Source organism: Coffea arabica, chromosome 1e, assembly GCF_036785885.1.
Source record: "Coffea arabica cultivar ET-39 chromosome 1e, Coffea Arabica ET-39 HiFi, whole genome shotgun sequence".
Classification (NCBI taxonomy): domain Eukaryota; kingdom Viridiplantae; phylum Streptophyta; class Magnoliopsida; order Gentianales; family Rubiaceae; genus Coffea; species Coffea arabica.
In genome coordinates this window covers 41,959,612-41,983,287 of record NC_092311.1, presented here as the reverse complement: position 1 = coordinate 41,983,287, position 23,676 = coordinate 41,959,612, and the positions used below count along the sequence as shown (strand labels likewise).

Here is a 23,676-nt window from a genome sequence, read left to right as displayed (position 1 = left end):
ATCCAAAATCAGGATCGCACAACAAAAGCCAGTAAATATTGTGCTTTTATGCATATAGATCTAATTAAACACGAATCAGTCGAGGCTTGAAGTAAAAAATAAGTCGCCACTTATTGTTGCATTAAAGTGTACCAATCACCCAAAGTACATTTTTTAAATAAATAAAATTCTTTTTAAACGATTATTTTGAGCTAAAACCGTCACATATTTTAAATCCCATTTTTAGATCCTTTCTTTTTATTTATCCTCTAAAATAAAATATTAATTAATCAAAATCCATTTTTTCTAAAATCAATAAATACATTTTTTCTATTATAAAATAATTTTATTTTTAACAATGGGGCGCAACAGCAATTCTTTCCACGTTAAACATTTTGTTATGATCGTGAAGCAGCTGCCTCAAAATCAAACTATCACCGCTCCTTGAAGGCGAGTGAAAATGCATTAACAATTCTTTGGGACGCCTAAATCAATGCGCAGGAAGTCGACATTTGACAGCTGAGACGAATATACTAATGTTGAACACTTTGAAAGTTCGTGGCCAAAATTAAATGCCAAATGAAAAACTGACGGTCCACAAAGCATCACAAATAACCAAAATTTCAGTTTTTCAGTTTTAACATCATAGGGAACATGTTCTCATTAACATCAAAACTTTCTCAGAGGTCATCTTAAAAAGAGGCAAACCACATCTACACTGCAATGCTTTTCCATCAGAGAAAAATATAAAATGTGTCAAAAGAATCCGACAACTGCCTATCTTGGTGATATCTTTTACCCACTAGAACTTTCTCATTGGTCACCAGGCATGCTCTTAATGATATCGGAATCACCTGAAATGATCATGAATTGGAACATATCAGAAGATTGTTGGATAAAATAACAGACAACACTTGTAAAAGTAAACAAATGTATACCTGGATCAATAATGCTGAGGCAGCACACCCTGAAATATTTACCACAAGCAGTCCCCAAATCGACATTGTCTGAACAAAAGAATATTGAGCACACAAAATAAGACTATCAGAAATAAAAACTACAAATACAGATTTCCAGACCAAGTGAGACAATGTGGCAGTGAAAGTAAAGGCAGCAGCATATACAGCCAGAGAAAGTGCTTCCAACCCCACACCCCCACCTCGGAACCCCCAACCAACTGAAATGGTTGACTACTTCGAATGAATGATTGCACTGTATTCAGTCATTTCTATCTCTTCTCAGGGAGGGTATAGATGATAAACAACTCAGTCCCTTAGATGTTCAAAAATAGAACTGCGATCATATTCGCAAATCATTACAGGTCTGTAGAGCTCATCATTGTTATTCAGTACCCCCAACAGCAAAGAATAAAAAGCCAAAAATAAGACTTAATTGAATACAAATTTATTAAGCTTATTAACCTGAAATCTATATCTTATGTTCATATATATATATATATAATGTCAAATGAGTATAGCTGCGCCTGTGTTCTCCAAACACAATGTGCAAGGTGATGGAGGAGAGATTAAGAAAGAGCAGCACACTCAATTTTGCTTCAAGGGAACGAGTCGATCAGAAACAAATTGATCCTGCCGACCAGATAGCGAAGCCCCACAACATACAGGTACTTGTGGGGAAAGATTTCATATATATATATAATGTCAAATGAGTATAGCTGCGCCTGTGTTCTCCAAACACAATGTGCAAGGTGATGGAGGAGAGATTAAGAAAGAGCAGCACACTCAATTTTGCTTCAAGGGAACGAGTCGATCAGAAACAAATTGATCCTGCCGACCAGATAGCGAAGCCCCACAACATACAGGTACTTGTGGGGAAAGATTACTAACTAAATATATCTTTGGAAAAAGTTACTGACAAACCACACACACGTTAACTAGCAGAATGTCATAATGCGGCGACATACATTACAAAAGAAGACATGACAAAATTAGAAGAGGAGATAATATTCAATCCAGTGAGCCAAGATGTAACAAATACAAGACTACAAGTACTTCTGCCAATAGACATGAAGGTTAAGAGCACCAAATAACAGAAAGAACAGTTGATTACAACCTTGTACAAGAAAAAAGGCATTAAACGGAGTGGTACTTACTCCCATTGTAATGGTGGACTCCAACCTTCGCCAACATAGCATAGTACTCTATCTCGGACTTCCTAAGAGGAGGGCAGTTGTTTGCAATAATAATCAGCTTCCCTGTCAAACAAACACCAAAAAACATGTTAAAGTTGCCCTCAATAAACACAATGACTTGCTAAATGCACATAACTATATTGATACCTAGTCAACAAACAAGTACCAGGAAAACATTTTTCATCTTCAAATCAGATCGAATTCTGTATACCTACAATCCCCTCACTCATCTCTCATAACTAAAATCTCAGCTCACGAAGGTGAAAATGAAACTCATTAAACTATTGGCCAACGAATACACAAATCCACACCTAACCACAGAGAAACACATCTCAAATTTACTTCAATCCCTCAAATTTCAACCAACAGTTGCTCATTCGTTCTTTAACATTAGCACCAGTACATCACACGAGCCAGTAAAAAACCAACAGATCCAACCAAAACCAAATTCACTACAACTATAAAAACTCAAACTCACCTACATATATAACCAAATCACTTCTATCCTATCATTTCATACTAAAAATATACTGCAAATTAGAACCAAAATAACAGAGTTTTTATTTCACCTTTGGAGCTTCTGAGAGACTTGAGAACAGTCTTATACCCCAAGGTATACTTGCCGCTCTTCATCACCAGAGCCAGCCTATTGTTAATACTCTCATGAGTCTTCTTCTGCAATTCATTACCATCACAGAGAATTCAATCATATTTTCTTCAAAAATATCAAAATCAATTACCAAAATTAATGTAGGAATTCTTACGGTTTTTTTGGTGGTGACCATTTTGGACGAATTGATCGATGGCTGGCCGGCCGGTGTCGGGAAAGGAGGATCGGAGGAGAAATCAGAGGCGTCTATGAGCGGCCGATGAAACAAACCCTAGAATTAGTAGAGAAAGCTTGAAAGTATATAATGGAGGAGCTCTACGCTGGTTAGGGTTTTAGTCAGTTGCCATTGAGCATGGGCTTGGGCCTTACCAAATTGGGCTGCATTTTTTGGTTTCTATACATGTGTATTACTTTGTCAAGTTTCAAGAGTGCTTCAAGTGTGACGGTGCTATTTATGGAATGAATAACTAGTGATAAGGGTACAGCTAATGTACGTGCAATTGCAATTGAGGAACAATCACATTTTATACCAAAGAATTTAGTATAAAATTTTCATAAATGAAAAATTAAACTTTGATCTTTTAAAAGTTTTTTAATAGAATTTTAATTAATTTGGTGGTTACAATTATGGGTAATTATGAGTGCAAATTAGTTGTAATTACATTGATTGATAATACAGGCAACATGCAATCGGATGGTAAAAGTATAATTTAGTCATTGTGAGGGTAAAGTTGAAAATTCAAAAAGTGACAACAAATTTTACATCAAACTTAATGTTCCCCATTCATATATAATATAGATAACATATGGAAGATTAACCTTTTTTTTGTAATGAAAATAAGAATAACCTTTTTTGGCTGTGTACATCAAAGCTGACCGATCTGGTTGGCCTGATAAATAGAAAATATAGATAAAAATTTAGAATACTTAAATTTAGAAATATCTAATAAATCTAGAAATATAGTAACATTAGATAAACATAGACATATTTGTTACTTTAATAATATTTATAAACATCACTTACATAGTATAGAAGATAAAAATTATAACAGCCTGGTAGACTTAATTATATCTTTAGGAGAAAATTTGGAAAAGCATAAAGAAAGTGATATTCGAATAAAAGAATTAATAATCAACAGTATAGGAGAGAAAAATAAAATAATTAAAAAACTAGCAGAAAATCAAGATTATATAAAAGAACAAAATAATAAAATATTAGAAAATTTTAAACATCTTGAAGAACTAAAAAATATTAGAAAAGAACAAAAAGTATATATAGAAAAAGTAAATAAGAAAATATTAGAAGAAATTAAAGAAAGATCCTTAGAATTAAAAGAATCTTATAAACAAGTAGAAAGATTATTAGAAAAAATAGAAAAAATAATCCTTAGTTAATGACCAGTAATGCACCCAGAATTGAATTCTACTCAGATTATCAAAAGATTTTAAAAGAATTACAATATTATCATACAGAAACTGAAGGATTAACAAAATATTGGGGATCATCAGTATCAGATAAAACATATCCCAAACAAAATAATACAATTATAGCCTTACTAATAAAATTACACCAAAAAATAGATGACATCCACACTAGAATAGAAAAATTAGAAGCATCTAAATTTGAGCAAGATTTGGAAGAAATAACTCGAAAATTTAAAAATATCCCAGTAGAAAGAAAGGAAAGTAAGGAAGCAGGAACAAGAAGTACGATTTTTGGTAAAAATCTACAACCCCAGAATTGGTATGGCAAGTAGAAATTCTTTTTCAGGACCCAGTAGGACTATAATAGAAAATAATAATATTTTAAATCGAATTAGAAGTTCAAATGGTAGAAACAGAAATCATAATTTAGAAGAACTTATAGATGTAAACATTGATTTGGAAATATACAGAAATCAACAGATTAACTTATTAAATCCTAGAACTTTGTATAGAACAGGATAGATTAACAACAGAACAGGATTATTTAGAAGTAATAGAGAAGAATCAATAAAAGCTACTACAGAACAAGGACTTTAAAATTAGTAACTAAAGAAAGTATTAGGCAAATAAAAAGAGAACATAATTATATGCATTTAGGATTAATAGTAGTAAGGATTAAAGGACTAACAAGACCAGGATTAGGAACTAAAGTATTAATTACACTTTTAGATAAAAGATGGACAGATGTTAAAAAAGCACTTATAGCAACTATAGAAGTAGACATGACCACTAATAGAGGTTTATTTTATTGTTCACCAGATTATCAAATAACAATTAGTGATTTAAACCAAATAGAAGTAGGAATACAAACTAAAGGTTATGAACAATTTACAGGAGAAAATTTCATGATAAATATAGGATTTTTAGGAAGAACAACAACAGGTAGTAATACAAAATATAAAATTAATGTAGAATCAATAATAGAAGCAATGCATAGCAGTGGAATTAAATTATTAAAACCAATAGCCATAGATCCAACTATATTGGCAAGAGAAGAATGGAATCTTAGTAAATTAGTAGAAAAAAAACTCCTATAATACGAAAAAATAATATAATATGTAATAATAGTAAAGGGGAAACTAGTATTAGATTTCATAATTATGAACAAACAAATATAGGGATAGAAAGTGATAATGATGAAATAGACACATAATTAATAGGATTATAAATTATGGAAGGAAGAGAAAAAATTATAGATAGAATTATATATCCTAAAGAATTAGAAAGGGATTTAACTAATAATGAATTATTTGAATTAGAAAGAAAATTAGAATCAGAAGGAATCATAGAAATAACACAAATTTTATACTATGATGAAGAAAGAAATATTAGAGTAAAATATGAAGAAGAAGAAGAAGATAACTTAGAAGATATAGAAACAGTTAGTATAAATTCTCATAAAGAATTAATGGAAGCAGAAAGTAATAATCCAGAAGAAGGAACTAGCAGAGGAAATTATAATCCAGGACAAATACCTAGAATACCTTATGGAGAATATAGAGAACCAACTGATAAAATAGCACCAAGAGGTAAAAGACAACCATTAGAATCAATAATAAAAGAAAAAACTATAGATGAAGGTAAAACCTTAATATTAACATCTTATGACCCACAATTAACAGATGATGTTATAGGAGATTGGAAGTCCAAAGTAGTTAGAGATTATATTAAAAAAGGATTTGATCATAGTGTAGAAGATATGTATACATATTTGGAAACATACTTAGGAGGAGTAGCTGCTGCAGCATGGGAAGCCTTTAAACAGAAATTTCCAAATGAACTAAGAGAAGATATGTCCCACGGATTAAATCCAATGAACTTTGTAAACAGGGTAGAAGAATTATCATTAGCACAAAGTCCGAATAGGGGAGGTGTAATGAAACAATTAGAATCAATAAGAAAATTAGAACAGTTATCTATTAGAAATTGGAAGTATATAAAACCATTCTTACAAGATTATTTATATTATGCATGCTTATCAGGAAGTTTTTATGATGAAGGAATAATAGAAAAATTATTTGCTAAATTACCAGATGACTTAGGAAAAAAGATATATGAAGGATATAAAGCATTAACATTTCATCCAACATTAAAAAATGTTAGTATGGCAATAAGATTTATAATAGCAAGATTAGTAGAAGAATGCACATTTATTAAAATACAAAAACAGTTAAAAGGAGAATATAGTTTTTGTTCAGAAATATATACACCACAGAAATATGGAGAAAAAGAATATAAAAAGAAGAAAAAATATAATTATAACAAGAAAAGAATAGGTTATCCTAGAAAAATATATTATCTTAGAAAAAGTCAGGCTAGAAAACCATTCTTAAAAAAAGAACACCATGTTAGAAGATATAGGCCAGAAAGGACTTATGGTAATAGATTAACATGTTTTATTTGTAATCAGCCTAATCATTTGGCAACTAATTGCCCAAATAAAAATAATAAGTTTAACAAACAAGCTCATTTAATAGAACAGTTAGCAGAAGATTTAATAAATGTAGATAATGATATCTCAGAAACAGAAAGCATATATAGTATAACAACAATAGAAGATCTAGATTATCAGAAAGAAATAGAAGAAGGGGATACTGAATTTGTAGATGAAATATTAGGAAAATCAGAAAAAAATATATATTTAGATGATTTAGAAAATGACTGGCAGAAATTAGATGAAATAGAAAATTTTGATTTAGTAGAAATAGAAACAATTAAATGCAATCATGATTGGCAGCATAATAAAGGAAACTATAATAAACCTTGTTTTAATTGTTTCAAATATCCATCTTTAAATTTGAGATTTCAATGTAAAAAGTGTTATTTAGAAATTTGTAAATACTGTTTAGAAAAAATTTTCCATATTACACATATTAATATAGAAACTCCAGAAAAACATAAAAATGATGAACCTGTTGAACATCATCGAGAAAGAAGAATACGAATTTTAGAAAATAAACAGGAAGTCTTACAACAAAAAATACAAAATTTAGAAGAACAACTTCTCACATTCCATACAGAAAAAAGAAAGAATATTGATATAGAAAATACAGATTTAGAAATATCTTCAGAAATATTAAAACATAATTATGATACAGAAATACTAAATACATATAATAAGATTACATCAGTAGAATTAATGGTTAGAATTATTATAGGAGACTTTGATATACATATTCTAACAATAATAGATACAGGAGCTAGTAATATAATAATAAATGAATTATTAATACCACAACAATATCATAAAAAAGCCAGAAGAATTAGAATAGCTAGACAAATGGATGGTACAACTTTTGAATATAACAAATCTATACAAAATATATATATGTCTTTTCAACAAGAAAATTACAATTTTTCACATCCTTATTTTGTAGAAGAAATTTATCTTCGAACATTTCCTTTTAATCTTATTATTGGATTAGCATTTATTTTACAATCTTATTATGGTATGATTCTTACTCGTAATAATTTACAATTTCTCAGAGAAGCATCTTTATCATTTACACCTTATCTATCAGAGTTTGCACAAAAGCGTGGTGAACCATTAAATGATCCTAGGTATAAAGAAATAAAAGATGATAAGTTTATTAATACACAAACTCATAACATAATCAAAGGAGATCTTTCAGAAGAATATTGTAATTGTAATAATAAAAATGATTGTCAATGCTTAAATATAGAATTAGATGATTATAACACCTTGGAAATATGCATAGACTTTTTAGAAAATAGTCAGGTCTATAACTTGTTAGAAACAGGATATTATGAAATAGACCAATTAATTAGTAAATTAGAAATATTAGAAATATTTGGGGAAAATCCTACTTTACATTGGGAAAAAGATAAAACAATTTGTAAATTAGAACTTTTAAACCCAAATTTAAAAATAAGCACAACCAAAATAGAAGCTAGTAATGAAGATATAAAAGAATTTGAAATGCATATAGCAGACTTAAACAAATTAAAAATAATTAGAAGAAGTGAAAGCCCTCATAGAAGTGCAGCATTTATAGTTAAGAAACATAGTGAAATTGTTAGAGGAAAGAGTATAATGATAATAAATTATAAAAGATTAAATGATAACACTAAGAAGACAGTTATGACATACCAGATAAAAATGAATTAATAAATAGAATTTAATATAGATATATTTTCAGTAAATTTGACTGCAAATCAGGATTCTAGCAGGTTAAAATGCATTCTAATAGTATAGAATGGACAGCTTTTACTTGTCCCTTAGGTCATTTTGAATGGTTAGTAATGCCTTTTGGATTAAAAAATGCACCAGCACTATTTCAACATAAAATGGATGATATTTTTAGAAAATATAATAGTTTTGTAATTGTTTATATAGATGATATATTAGTATTCTCTAAAAATAAAGAAGAACATGTAAGTCATTTAAAATTAGTATTTGCAGAATTCATTAAGCATGGTATAGTAACTAGCTCAAGGAAAGCTCAGTTTTTCAGAAAAAAACATAGAATTTCTAGGAACAGAAATTGGACAAGGTAAAATCAAATTACAATCACATATTTGTAAAAAAGTCTTAGAATTTCCAGATAAAATAGAAGAAACAAAAAAGTTACAAAAATTTCTAAGGTTACTAAATTATGCTAGACCCTTTATTAAAAATTTAAATAATTTAGTAGCACCATTATACAGTAAAACATCTTTAAAAGGACAAAAATTCTTTAATAAAGAAGATATAAAATTAGTACAAGAAATAAAAAATGTTGTTAATAAACTACCAGATTTAATATTACCATTAGATACAGACTATTTAATTATTGAATGTGATGGAAGTAATAAAGGATGGGGGGCAATCTTATTAGCAAAACCGCACAAATATAGCAAAAAAGAAGAAGAACAAATTTGTAGACATGCTAGCGGAAACTATAGAGAAAAAGGTAATATAAGTAGCATTGATGCCGAATTATTAGCAGTAGCATATGCCTTGGATAACTTCAAACTTTTTATTATAAATAAACCAGAAATAACTATTAGAACAGATTGTGAAGCTATAAAAAAGTTTTATGATACTTATAATGAAAAAAGAAGTAGTACTAGGAGATGGTTAAATTTTACAGATAGAATAATTGGAAATGGGTATAAAGTACAATTCGAACATATTAAAGGTAGTAATAATAGCTTAGCTGATTTTTTATCCCGACAATTATCATAAATCCTGTGATTTTCAGAAACAATATGGCACAAGGTAGCAGGATAAAGCTCGGACAATGGGAACTGACAAAGTATCCCAAAGGTACCAGTGTATATTTCCGTAGCACTGAAGAAGGTAATCTAGAAGAAATCCAGTAGGATATCTTAAATAACCTCTGGAACATGAATAGCACTAATGTAGCACAAAAAATTAGAATGTTAAATACCTTAGCATTTTATTTTAGCAATCTTCCAAAACAAAGTTTTTCATATTATGTAGTAGTACAAGGAAGAACACCTGGAATTTACTCTAAGTGGATTTCAGTAGTAGAACAAATTAAAAATTTTCAAAACCCTCTTTTGAAAGCTTTTCATAACATTCATGAAGCATTAGAATTTGCTAGAAAAAATATTGGCATATCATTTCATGTGGATACTAAAGCCAGCATGGATAGTACAAAAATACCAGGACCCTCTAAAACCCCTGGAAGTAGCAGTAGTTATTTAGATGCAGTAGAATTTGATAAAAGTAGAAATTTACAATTCTGCAGGCATTGTGATAGCATGGTAAATAATTTTAGAAGAATAAATGAGAAATGCAGGGTTTACGAGGATGAGATTAAGTCCCAAAAAACTCAGATTGATTCCTTGACAAAACAACTCAAAGAAATGCATGGGATTGTAGGGTCACAAAGCGGCACTATTTTCTCACAAATATCAGAATTGGGAGAGCTAAAAGGAAGGTTATCACAGATAACATCTCATATGGCCAGTTCTTCCTCCGGCCCAATTTTGAAAAGCCTGAATATGAAAGGCCTTTAAGCTTTCTTAAGCCCAGATTATTTTTCAAACCCTACACAATTTTAGAACCTTTTCCTTATCCAATCGTAGAAATAATTGGACAAAAAGTCCAAGCCCAACATTTTTCAAAAATACAAGCAGTACAAAATCATTTTTTGAACCTAGCCACAAGTTATAGCCCAACAAGTAGAATCCGTTTTAGCCCTTCTTATTGGATTAACCCACACAAATTTTGTCCAAATAACCCAAAACCATGTAACCATAGCAAAATAAATAATCATTGTGTTCATACCCTTGATTTTTATTTCTTAAAAGCCTCTTTAACATTACATAGATATACATAGTTCTTCGGTATTATATGTCAATGAAGAAAGAATAGTCTTCACCCCTCAATTTCTACTAGACTGTGGATTCCTTGAAAATATCTGGATAAATGATCCAGAAGACACATACAGATTGGGGACCCATCTCGGATATTTTGCCCGAAGATTACTTGACTTTGGAGAATGGGTAAGGATTGAAATCATATCAGCCCCAGCAGAATGGATTGGACTATTAGACATGGCACCAACAGTTCATAGAATAAGGTTAACAGTCAGCAATTGTCATCTAGGGAGATTAACTACAGAAAAAGTACAGAGATTAAAGGCAAATATTGTTGAATGTCCCTTATTATTAAAAGAACAGCTTAAAAGAAGCAGAATGCTAAATCTAGCATATAAACATTTCAAAGCAGAATGGAATCATTATAAGTTAGCATCAGAAAATAGGATTTAAAAAATTTATATTCCAAATGTTTATTTTCTATAAAAAGATTTTGAAGAGACAACGATGGATGAAGAATTATTCCAGGGATATTTAGAAGATTATTTGGCATACAACACTCCAGAAGATTCTTTTGATCCAGAAGATTATGATACAACTCATTATTTTAAAAGCATGGGACCAGAAGAAATCCATAATTTAGAAAATCAGATGGAAGGATAAGAAGAAAGACACAGGTGAGACACAAACACCAGGCTTTATCAATAAACCGCTGGGAAGCACTTTTTCGGAACTCAAAAATTTGAAATCCGTTGGTTGAATAGATTGGCATCTTTTCTTTTGTCGGCCATATTATTTTACGGATTCAACATAATTGAAATCCGTATAGATAGAAACATAAGTCTGGAATTTCAAGTCCGGAAGTAGGCTATAAATATCTCAGAGTTCTCATTCATCAGACACGATGAATTCTTGTGAGAAACCTGAGCATAAGAAAATCATCTTGTAAATTCTTGTGAATACATATACTTTTCTGCACATCTTTCTCATATATCCTTGATCAAAATAGAGAGGAAAGGGAAACAAGAGAATAGAAATTAGTTGCAGCCAACCCTAGAAAGCTTAATCTTAAAACTTAGAGAAATACCCTGAGCGAAGATACCCTTAGACAAAGGGAGAAATCCAAAAAGTCCAATAGACCGTGTAGTACCACTCAAGCCATGTTAGCTGTTGAAGGCGTTTAAAGGCATTCGGGAAGATCGGGTGAGGCAAAACTTTGTCAAAGGATTCGCAACTCTAAAGAATCGGAGATTTTTTAAGAAAAAGCTCAACAAGGAAGGTATAATTTCAAAAATTTCTCTTAAAGTACCAAATCCTCATATAATAGATTGAATATTTTTGAATAATTTTATGAATTTTGATAACCAACCACCATATAATTATACAAGCACACCAGAGCACGCATATTGGTTAGCTTTTGAAACTGTCAAAAGTCCCGAAGGATATTATAGTTTTTATTACAGATTAGACCAAATAAACTCAGTAGAACAGTGTTTAGCAAATTTAGACATAGAACAACATAGCCTTAACGATCCTTGGTATAAAGAAATAAAAGATGATAAGTTTATTAATGCACAAACTCATAACATAATCAAAGGAGATCTTTCAGAAGAATATTGTAATTGTAATAATAAAAATGATTATCAATGCTTAAATATAGAATTAGATGATTATAACACCTTGGAAATATGCATAAACTTTTTAGAAAACAGTCAGGTCTATAACTTGTTAGAAACAGGATATTATGAAATAGACCAATTAATTAGTAAATTAGAAAAATTAGAAATATTTGGGGAAAATCCTACTCTACATTGGGAAAAAGATAAAATAATTTGTAAATTAGAACTTTTAAACCCAAATTTAAAAATAAGCACAGCCAAGGAATCAATCTGTTTAAAGGCTTCCCATGCTGCAGCTGCTACTTCTCCTAAGTATGTTTCCAAATATGTATACATATTTTCTACACTATGATCAAATCCTTTTTTAATATAATCTCTAACTACTTTGGACTTCCAATCTCCTATAACATCATCTGTTAATTGTGGGTCATAGGATATTAATATTAAGGTTTTACCTTCATCTATAGTTTTTTCTTTTATTATTGATTCTAATGGTTGTCTTTTACCTCTTGGTGCTATTTTATCAGTTGGTTCTCTATATTCTCCATAAGGTATTCTAGGTATTTGTCCTGGATTATAATTTTCTCTGCTAGTTCCTTCTCCTGGATTACTACTTTCTGCTTCCATTAATTCTTTATGAGAATTTATACTAACTGTTTCTATATCTTCTTCTTCTTCTTCATATTTTACTCTAATATTTCTTTCTTCATATATATATATATATAAGGCCATCCAAAAAAGGTGGGAAAATAGAAAGAAAAAAAATCCCAAAAATAGGTTTATTGAGTGACGAGATTAATAGAGGAAAGAATGGTTTGGGTGATATTAGGGGAAATAATGTAAGTAAAAAGTTTCAATTTTGAGACCTCCCACTTACAAGAAAATTACAAAAGAAAAAAAGAATGATAGAAATGAATGAATGTTTTCCGTTAAAGGGGTGGAAAAATGAAAGTTACGAGTTTGGTATTTTTTTACAATTATTTTTATGACTATATGCATCATTGAATTTTGACATTAGAGTCCTGTTTAATAACCCAAATCATCACTTAAATTTAATGAAATCAGATCTTAACATATTCACAATTTGATAATCAAAAGTTCAACATCTGAATTAATTAAGTAATACTGAATTTTTTATGCAAAACTTGCTTCCAAAATTATGGCCCTGTTTGATAATCTAGTTTAGCATTTAAATTTAATGGATTCAGAGTTTAATATATTCAGACTATTTGATAACAAAAAATTGAACATATGAATTAATTAAGTGGCACTGAATTTCCTAAGTAAAATTTGTTTCCAAAATTAAGTGATAAACTATTCACTTATCACTGAATGTGATATGCACTCAAATGTATTAGATTTAAATTTAAAAATTCAATAATTTAATGGATTTAGACTTCAAATTTCAGATTTCAAACTTTATTTTTATCAAACGCATCCTAAGCGATAAATTATTCACTTATCACTGAGACCCCGTTTGGGGTTGTGGTAATTTATTAAAAAGTACTTATTTAATAGAGTTTTTAATAAAAGTACTTATCAACTACTTAAGTGATTTTAAATATATTGAGAGATATAATTCAATAAGTATTTATTGTATTGGATAATGTGTAATTTAAAAAATTTTAGAAGTGTTTATCTCTTTATTTGGTTCATAATATTAGATAAGATGATTAAATTTGATGTTTTTTTTTAAATCACAAAAAGTACTCTAAAAGTACCAAATTTGAGTTTTTGTTAAAAGTGTTTTTAACATAAAAAACTCTACTTCTAATTTTATGGAATGATATTTACCAAACACTTTTAAAGCATTTTTAGCACCAAAAAGTATTTTTTTACCAAAATTACTACAACCCCAAACGAAGCCTGAATGTGATATATAATCAAATGTATTAGATTTAAATCCTATTTGATAACCCAATTAATCACTTAAATTTAATGGATTATGATCTTAATATATTCAGATCGTTTGATAACAAAAAATTGAATATCTGAATTAATTAAATAGCACTGAATTTTCTAGTCAAAACTTGCTCTCGAAATTAAAGGATAAACTATTCACTTATCACTAAATATGATATATACTCAAATATATTAGATTTAATGTGAGAACCCGTAAATCCCCTAATAATTTTTCTAGGGTTTATTTCCTTTAATTGCATGTTTTCTGCATTTTCTAGCTTAGGAAAATTTTCTTGGTGGATTTTATGAGTAATTATAGTTTTTAGATGATTTTTCTAGCATTGGGTAGTTTTTGAAAAATTATGGATAGATTATGGACGTGGGCCCCACTAGTGCGAAAAGTTCGGAAAAATTCAGCCAATAAGGTTAAGTTTCGGATACTGTGTAAAATTTATCGGGTGTTAGGAGATAAGTAGAGAATGAGATGTGATTGATGTGAGAGGAAACAAAAGGATAGAAATGCATTTAATGGGGTGACAAGTGTCACATTGCCATTGGAGGAAGCTTAAGACAACTATTCATTGTTTTGACCTTTCTTACCCTTGGATTAAATATCTCAAAATTGACTCAAAATTCACCATTTCTTTCTCTATGTTGGCCGACTCTCTTAAGCTCAAGAAGGAAGAAAACTTCTCCAATTTTCAAGCTTCCAACTAGCTCAAATCTTCCAAAAACAATTGCCTAAACTAGTTTCTACTCCATAAAATCCTTCCATTAGGTGCTAGTAAGTTGTTTGGTGAAGTTTCTAAGTAAGCTAAGGTGGTCTACAACTCCTCTTCTCTTGTTTACTAGGTAAGTGGTGATTACACTTCCTCCTACACTTAATGATGTTTAATTTGTGCCTAATGATGGCTAAAGTGCTGAAATTTGTGAGTTATTTCTTGCTTTTGGATGAAATGATGAAGTTTTCAATTTATTGAGGAATTTTCTGGTTTAATATGAATGTGATGTTATGGATATCTTTGATGATGGGAATTGATGGTTAATGACTCTAGTAGGTGTAAATGATTGGTAATTGCAACCAATTTTGGGTTTGGAAGGAAATGTGAAAAGTTAGGGTTTCATAACCCCCTTTCTGTCCGGTTTTGGGATCATATGGTTAGAGGCTGAATTGGCCTTTGCTTAAAACATGAAAGTTGTAGGTATTAATGTATTTGAGGTGTCTGTAAAATTTCAAGGAAATTGGAGTAGTGTAGAATGAGATATGTCGATTTTACTGTTGCTGTTCTGGGTTGATCAGAATGTGCGAACTGCGCTTGTAATCGTCTGTTTTGACTGGAATTTCTTTGGTTTTGGATGTTGGTGTCTTCTGATGAAATGTAGCTTGATGTCTTAGCTACCGTATGCCTTTGGAATCAATGCATTTGGACCTGTATAGACTGAGTTGGACTAATTACAGGATAGTGTGATTTGTAAACCTGCAATTACGGTTCTGGTTTGGTATTTTGCATTTTTGACCTAGTTGTGCTAGGATTTGGACTGAGTGGCCTTCTACATTGTTGTAGCCCTGTCTTTTAGCTTCGAGATGGTGGGTCTTACACCCTCATCCGATAAGCGTAGATCATTTTGTGCCATTACCGCAAAAGGAGGACGAAAACTGTTTTTTGTTAAGGTCGAGTTAGTGCATTGCTGAAATTTCTGGTTTGCTATAATGCTTATATATGCATATGAAACCTTATTGGGATTGTGATTGGCATTGCTTTATGACTCGTTATCGAGTCTCATTGCACTTGTTTGCATGTTCTAGGAAGTGACGGTGGTGCACGACGTTCGTTTAACGACGGTGCTTGAAACCTCACCTACGTGAGTGGTGAGTATACTACTCACTTGAATGTTACAATGTGGCTTTGCTATATGTGATTTTGATGCCTTGAAGGTTTATTTGGCTATTGGAATTGATTGAGGTGAGGGTGTACTTGACCGCCCTCACCCCTTGTGATACCGTTAATGACTGATTACCGTTTTACTGAAATACTGCACTTGCTATATGAGATATTGAATTCCATTCATGGAAAACTGATTTGGTGTCGTTTGGACGAATATCCAACGGCCTTACTGTATTACTGAGCTCAACCCCGTAGGTAGTCAATTGAATCGAGCCGGCGAGGGCTTGGTCGTGAAAATTGACATGCCACGGGGACTGTACTAGGGAATCTTGTAATAATGAGACTCTTGGTTCCGGTATACTCGAGTATTACCAAAAGCTACTGATTGGAGTGCGGGCCCGGTTGGGGTATGTTTGGTGGAAGGGATGGGAGTGAAGTGGGTTCTACGGTTGGTACTCATAAACGTTGACGGAGAGTCAATGAGATTGGATCAAGAATATAAGCGTGGAAATGGGCTCTTGAGAGCCGTCCGTATCCTTTTACCGTTTTGTTTTGCTTCTTATTTGCATACTTGAAATGAACGGTTATGCTTAAGTGATCTTTGTTGATTATGTGATAGTTGCTCACTGAGCTTTAGCTCACCCCGTTCCATTTGTTTTCCTTACAGGAATGTAATTACTGTTGGGATTGGATTGGATAGTCGATTGCCAAGTAGAGCTAGTGTAAATGTCTTTTGTATGGCTCTTTGAATGAAACCCTACCTAATGTGTATTGGGTTCATCTTTTGATTGGCAAACCGAACATGTGTATCCATGATGAATGGTTTTTGGCATGCCATTTGGTTGTAAATGATTGAATGTCAATGTATGTATATGTTTGATTGATGTTTGGTTGAACTCCGGATTCTGACGTGTCTGGTACTGTTCATCCGCGGCTTCGATTTTTATTTTTTTTGTTTTGGTTCTTGTGGCTTGTTCGAGCGCGCTTTTACTTTCCCGAAACGTTTTAGATCGCGTGTAATTGCTCGTTAGTCCTGGCGAGAGCTGGGCAGGCAGTCCGCTAACCCCTTTGGTTCGCCTTAGGGGAAGGTGGGGCTGTTACATTTAATACTTAATAATTCAATAATTTAATGGATTCAGACCTAAGATTTCAGATTTTAGACTTCAATTTTATCAAACGCACCTTTAGTACTTAATAATTCAATAACTTAATGAATTTAGACTTCAAATTTCAGATTTCAAATTTCAATTTTATCAAACGCACCCTAACTTAAAAAATTTCATAAAATGTGTCCAATTAAAAAAGAATGCATTTTGATTTACTTCTTTTATTACATGTTTTTTGGTTGACAAATGATAATTATATTCATCCAAATTGCAGAATCATTTGTTTTTGTCTCAATTCTTCATTGTTTACATTAATATATGTTTTTTTTTTCCTTCAGTGGGATATCCTACTGCATTGGCAACCGACTAGTCCTCTACTGGGTCTGGCCCCCGCCCCACCAAGGAACCAGAGATTGTTAACAAGGTGAGAGTCGACCACACAACCAAAGGCCCTAAAGAGGACATCCCTCGGCCAGCCGCTCTACACCCGGGGGCACATTAATATATGTTTAGTGGTACTTTTTTGGGAAAACTATACAAATCATCCCCTATATATCGTGTTTGATAAAATTTAGTCTCTCATAATGTAAGTTAGAATTTGCCTTTGCCTTAACATAGTATTTTTTTTATTTATTGTGAATTTATATAAATATAAATAATTTAAATACAAAAATTAACAACAATCCTATAAATAATGTAAGTTAGAATTTGCCTATGCCTTAACATAGTATTTTTTTATTTATTGTGAATTTATATAAATATAAATAATTTAAATACAAAAATTAACAACAATCCTACATATTCATCTAATATTTACTTTTAAAAATTAATGTATTTTAAAAGTTCAATTATTTTCTAATTTTTAAAAATTATTTACATACTTTCACTATAATATGATAGTATACATCAAATCATGTATCCCATATCAAAATTTTGATAGATATTCTTTTTCTCCAAATATTCATTTAGATAATTTAAATTTTTATAATGACCATAAATCTAGAACTATATATTCATACTTAATTAAGTAGAAAAAAATTCAGCAATTCATTTTTCTTCATCAATAAATATTTAGTTTTCAATAATATTGATAAATCTATCGGTGTAATAATTAATTCTCTTTTTTACACTAAATTAATTTAAAATTGAAGGAAGAAATGATGAATAACTTGAATACTAATCAACGATATGATGGTAAAAGCAAGTAATTTGGGATATGTAAGATTTCAATATGATTAAAGAATTAATTTGGGATATGTAAGATTTTAATAATTGTGATTTGAAAAAGATTTTACTATAGTTCGATATGTAATAATTTGATAGAAAGCAGAATCATTAAGATAAGATTAGTTGTCTTTTTAAAACAATATCATTAAGTTAAGATTAGTTATTTTTTAAAGTTATTTTCAAATTAGAGATAATTTTTAAACATATAATATAACCCAAATAAGATTTACTATGGGTAAAACCCAAGTAATCCGTAATCCATTAATTCTCTTCAATTAGATATGCCATGTAAGAGTGAGAAACAATTCTGATTAAAATAATTAGTTTCATATATATGTATATATATATATATTTATATATAGATGAGCGATTTTAGTCCCTAACATAAAAAAAAAAGTGATTTTTTGCCCTTCAATACCTTTTTGGTAAATTTTAATCGGAATGTGCTTGAATCCACCACGTGCTCCAAATTTAAAGGGTATATTCAGTAAATCAATTATAGCATCGACCCAAATGTAAATGACCTATTTTTTCCCATCTTCTCTTTTCCAAATAGAGACAAAACTGAAAACACCTACTCAATCAATTTTTTCTCCCAAATATTCAATCAATTTTTCTTTCAAACCCTAAATGAAACTGCAAGTGAAGCTAAACTTAAAACAAAAACCAAAGGCCCATTTATTAGTGATAATAACAGCGGTAAGGACAACAAATAATGGCAGTGGCATTTGACAGCGAACATAAGCAGTGGATTAATGAATTGAATTGAATCAAAATCCTGGCATACATATAATGGATGATGGCAAAAACCTTGGCCTCAATAGAAACTTCCTCTTGGACAACAATCGAAAGCAGATCATCCATCGCAACCTTTGTTGTCGACTACATCCTACTATTGTAGTATCAACCATTGCCGTCAACAACCACCACCACTACTAGAACCACTATGCCATGCTATGCGTAAAAAGGTTTACAGCATTCTTGCTCTCAAGGTGCCCACTACCACTAGTATTTATTCATATTTTCTCAAATTCTTTGAATTACACCTCAATATCGATTTTGTTATCAACAGAAAACAATTGTTCCTTCTTGATTTTATTGATTCATAACTTGTTTATTCATTTGGTTTTTTCCCTAGGGCTTGGGGGGTTTTCGATTGTTGCCTAATTAATGGAAAAAAATAATTGGGATGTGAATTAATTGGTACACCATCATTTTATAGCAGCAAATAATTATTAGTCGCACCATTCGTGACGATTATTCACTAGTGAATTTCGGGCAAGCCATAAAATATAGGAAAAATAAAGATTACTTTGTAATTAGTTACATTGTAATTTGACCGAACAATTTTCCACAAAAATCATCTAGTGGGTACATCAGTTGCAATGGAACAAAAGGTGGAAAGAAGCAAATGAAAACATGTTTCCCATTCAAATAGGATTTTATTTCCTAGCCAAAAAAACCAAGTTCCATTTTCTGGTGATATTTCTAACTTGACCAATTAGAATGGGCGAATTTCTCTAGATATTGTTCAAATAAGAAATCATCACAAAAGTGGTGTTTATTGAGTTAAGGTGCTAATATAAGGGTCGACGCAATTGGCAATTGAAGCGCCATCGAAAAATTGATTTAAGTCTCTTTTTTTCCTGCTGGAGGAACTAAAAAGAATAAAAAATTTTTGAAAAGGTTTCGCGACGTGCCATATGACATGTGGCAAAATTTTTTTAAAAAATTGTCATCGTCGCATCCGAGCTAGATACAACGACCTTTTTTTAGTTTTTAAATAAATATTTTAAATTTTTGTATCCCTAATCCCTAAATAATAACCCTAAACCATAAACCCTTGAACCCTAAAATCTAATATTATGTAAAACAAAAATTACATTAAAAATTGTGCTATTTTTCTTTCATAACCGATGATTAGTTATCGATAAATGGTAAGAAACGATTTTTAGGTTCCAATTTTAAATACGAAATAAATTAAATTAAAATATGCTTAAGCCATTCTTTTTTGAATTTTTTGGTTTTAAAATTAATTTAAACTATGATAAATAATGTAGCATCCAAAACTAAATATGTAAAATAACTAAATAAAAACTTCTATGATAGTTAAATAGGAGTTTTGATAAGAAAAAAACTTGAAATCTGAATATTATCCACCAATGCGCCTCTTGTCCTAATCATGTGAAATGGTAGAGTAATCAAATTTCCAATGTACCCTCCCAGTATGGTAGATCTTGTTGCAACTGTAACCATTCAGACCTTCGAAGTAGTGCATGTACTCCTTCATGTATTTGGTCCTCCTCATCATCAATCGCGGGTCCACCATGGGAGTTTGACCACATTTGAGATAAGAACGATCTGTAGACGTCGTGGAAGGAGCATGAACGAGAACATTGCTGGCGTCCATCTGAAAAATAGGTGAAAAGTCTATCGAGATCCTTAGGAAGTCATGGATATGAGTGAGGTTATCCTCGAACTCATTATTGGGTTGAAATGATATATATTGTGTAACAAAGGATGATGCAGTAGCAGACGTATAGCCGAATACGGGTATGGGAGTAGGTGTAACGATGAAATGACCTCTGAAAGTTGGAACACAAGAAGGTGTGAAGAAAACTATGGTGTGAAAAAATTGAGTGCCAACAAATGGATCGTATCTGACATGTGTTGAAACCTACGTAACTTGTGTGTCAAGTACATCAATATCATGTGTCAAAGTACCCTTTTGCGACGCCTACCTGCCTGATTCCTACCACACACTTGTCTAGATAGATACTCGACAGGCATCTCGAAAGGGGCAGTTCGAGAGATAGATAGGGCAATATATTAATGGTGGACCAATTGCTATTAGCATTCCTTAGTTCAAGTATTGTAATGTCCTAAAAGTCTTCTCTCGTACAAATATAATATTGGGATAAACACATTGCTCAGGATTGAAGGGATCGAGGTACTTATTACAGATCAATCCGATCCGAGATATAGTATCAACTTGTGAAAAAAAAAGAAGAAAATTTTGTATATTATAGTCATTTTATATGTTATTTTACAAAAAATTAGCATATAGTTAGAAGAAAAGATAAATAGGTAATAATTTATCAAGTAGTTGAATTGTTCCCCATCTTCTCGATGACCGTCACGTTAGGACTATTGCGAAACAAGAGGTGTAATGTAGTGGACTATACGATTTTGATACTATGTCATGTACTCATTCATAGACCTGTTCAAATTCGGTCGATAGTCTCGAACATATGATTTAACATGACATTCCTAGTATTGAATCCAATAACTAAGTTACTAGACCCAATTCTTCTCGGCAAGGCCTAATTGATATAAATGATGCAATTTCTTTTCTGTGTCTGTGTGAATATACTCAGCTATCAGCTAACGCATCCCAAACTATCGTAGTACCCCCTGGAGAAGATGAAATTCTACAACCTCCCAATATATTCGACATTTTACATATATGTGTTCTTTCACAAATGTTGCAATTTTTCATATATTATGTGTGCATTTCAAAGTGGTTCTGAATTACCAATTATATAGTGAAAAAGCATTGTGGAACTTGCAGTGAATATATCACATGATTGATTTATTTTTCCTCATGTTGTACTTCCTATTGTGATTAATTGCCCACAATTTAATGATTTGTTGTTGGGATGTAATCGAGTCGAATCGATCTCTAGTATAGCGCTCGACTCAACTTGTAGGAAGGAAACTCGAGTTCGAACTTGAACGAGTAGCATTGCTGGAGTTCAAGTTCAAGCTCAATGTATTGCTCATAGAATTCGAATTCAACTCGCATAGGTTCGAGTCAAAATGAACCTTATCGAACTTGAGTCGGGAAGATTTGAAATTTTCATTTTTCTTGACAATTTTTAAGCAAAAAGACATTATTGCCCGTCAAATATTTTCATACAACCTAAAACATTTCGTAAATTTAATGACTCTTGTGGGCACAAGAGTAATTTTATAATAATACTATATTAAAAATTTAAAGTTAAAAAATTTGATAAGGCTCGATGAGCTTTTAAGTCTTGCTATTGGATATACGAACTCGACTTGTTTGGCTCTATTGAGCTACTCTGCTCGTAATCAACTCGCGAGCAGCTCAGTTCAATTACAACCATACTCGCAGCATACGTTTCTTTGTTTCAAACACCATTCCCAATCCAAACTCCTTTGTAAGCTTATCCCACACATTGTATTTCTCTGCAACTGTCATGTCAATTAGGTCAAATTTCAGTGAAGTATTGACTTCTTTGAGGTCGTGTGGATGCAGTGCTATATGGAATGAGCTAGATGTACTTGGACCTAACCTACCAATCGGATTGACGTCTGCTTCATCGGCTCGATCTAGCTCTGAACAAGTATTGTTAGAATCATTGCCATCAAGTTTCGATTTTATGTCAAGATCTATATCAACGCCATCACTTTCCTGTATGTTTGGTAAGGTGGACATTGAGTGAATTTTCATTAGAGGAAATTCAGCAACGGAACTATTGTCAAGCATTCTTTTACTTCTGCCTTGTTCGAGTTTTCGATTTATACGGCCTTCCCTACTACTTGGCTTATCATGCAGTATTCCTTCATACTTTGATTTTGCTGGCATGCTTTTACTTTCATAGGCAGGGATAGGAAGCATGTTGTCTAATTCTACTTGAAAATCGCATTGGACAAATAATGTTTGCCTAGTATTGCGATCACTGTGCTCATGGTAGATTTGTGGCTTCACTTTCACATGTATCTCACATGTCATTTGTAGTGATATCAATTTCATATAGCACAACATGTCAATGTCATCTTCATACTCCAACCGCACTTCAACAAATATACTTAGGGTTACAGAATTCTGAAATCATAGATTTAAATTGAAAACATTCCGATCTAGCCCTATGTAGGTGTATACTCTATTCATTAACTCATCATAGCTATTTTATCTTTCACTAATCTCGGATGGTCATAATAATCCTCTGGTTTCTACTATTTTACCTTCTCAATAAAACTGAATCACCAATGTGATGTCCATTGACATTTTTGCCTAATTTTATAAATATTTTAAAATCAGCTTCTATTAGTTACGTAAAATAATTATTTCAACTATTAATTTTCATTAACTATATATAAATTGATTCCTCAACAATTGAACAACACAAACATTAATTTATTAGTGCAAATTTTAACAAGGAAAGCAAATTTAATTATATATACACATAAACATCCACAAAATAATACTACGTATACCAAAATTCATAATTTTTCATTAAAAATAGTTTGCCATAATCATTGTTATTAATTCAACAAATGTCATCATTATTAATAGCATCATTAATAAAACAATTACGAATTACTACTCTTTACTAATAAGAAAAAAAATGAAATGCCTAGACGATTACTAATGACTAATTAAAGATAAAGT

The 23,676-nt window shown here is 31.3% G+C and overlaps 1 protein-coding gene, 1 long non-coding RNA gene and 1 other non-coding gene across 3 annotated transcripts; 1 reads left to right on the top strand and 2 right to left on the bottom strand.

Annotated features, from left to right (window-relative positions):
* Nucleotides 1–591: 591 nt before the first annotated feature.
* On the bottom strand, nt 592–3,054 carry LOC113704120 (large ribosomal subunit protein eL30). Its single transcript, XM_027225792.2, has 5 exons — nt 2,896–3,054; nt 2,701–2,806; nt 2,093–2,194; nt 918–986; nt 592–833 (listed from the first exon to the last, which is right to left on the bottom strand). Exons 1-5 carry the CDS (start codon nt 2,914–2,916, stop codon nt 793–795), a joined length of 339 nt encoding a protein of 112 aa, XP_027081593.1. The 5' UTR covers nt 2,917–3,054; the 3' UTR covers nt 592–792.
* On the bottom strand, nt 1,239–1,325 carry LOC113719388 (small nucleolar RNA SNORD25). The gene has a single exon (XR_003454875.1). It is a non-coding gene; the product is annotated as a small nucleolar RNA SNORD25 (small nucleolar RNA).
* A 7,978-nt stretch (nt 3,055–11,032) lies between the features above and the next one.
* LOC140009963 (uncharacterized) lies at nt 11,033–16,820 on the top strand. Its single transcript, XR_011817263.1, has 3 exons — nt 11,033–11,796; nt 15,846–15,908; nt 16,592–16,820. It is a non-coding gene; the product is annotated as an uncharacterized lncRNA (long non-coding RNA).
* Nucleotides 16,821–23,676: the final 6,856 nt, after the last annotated feature.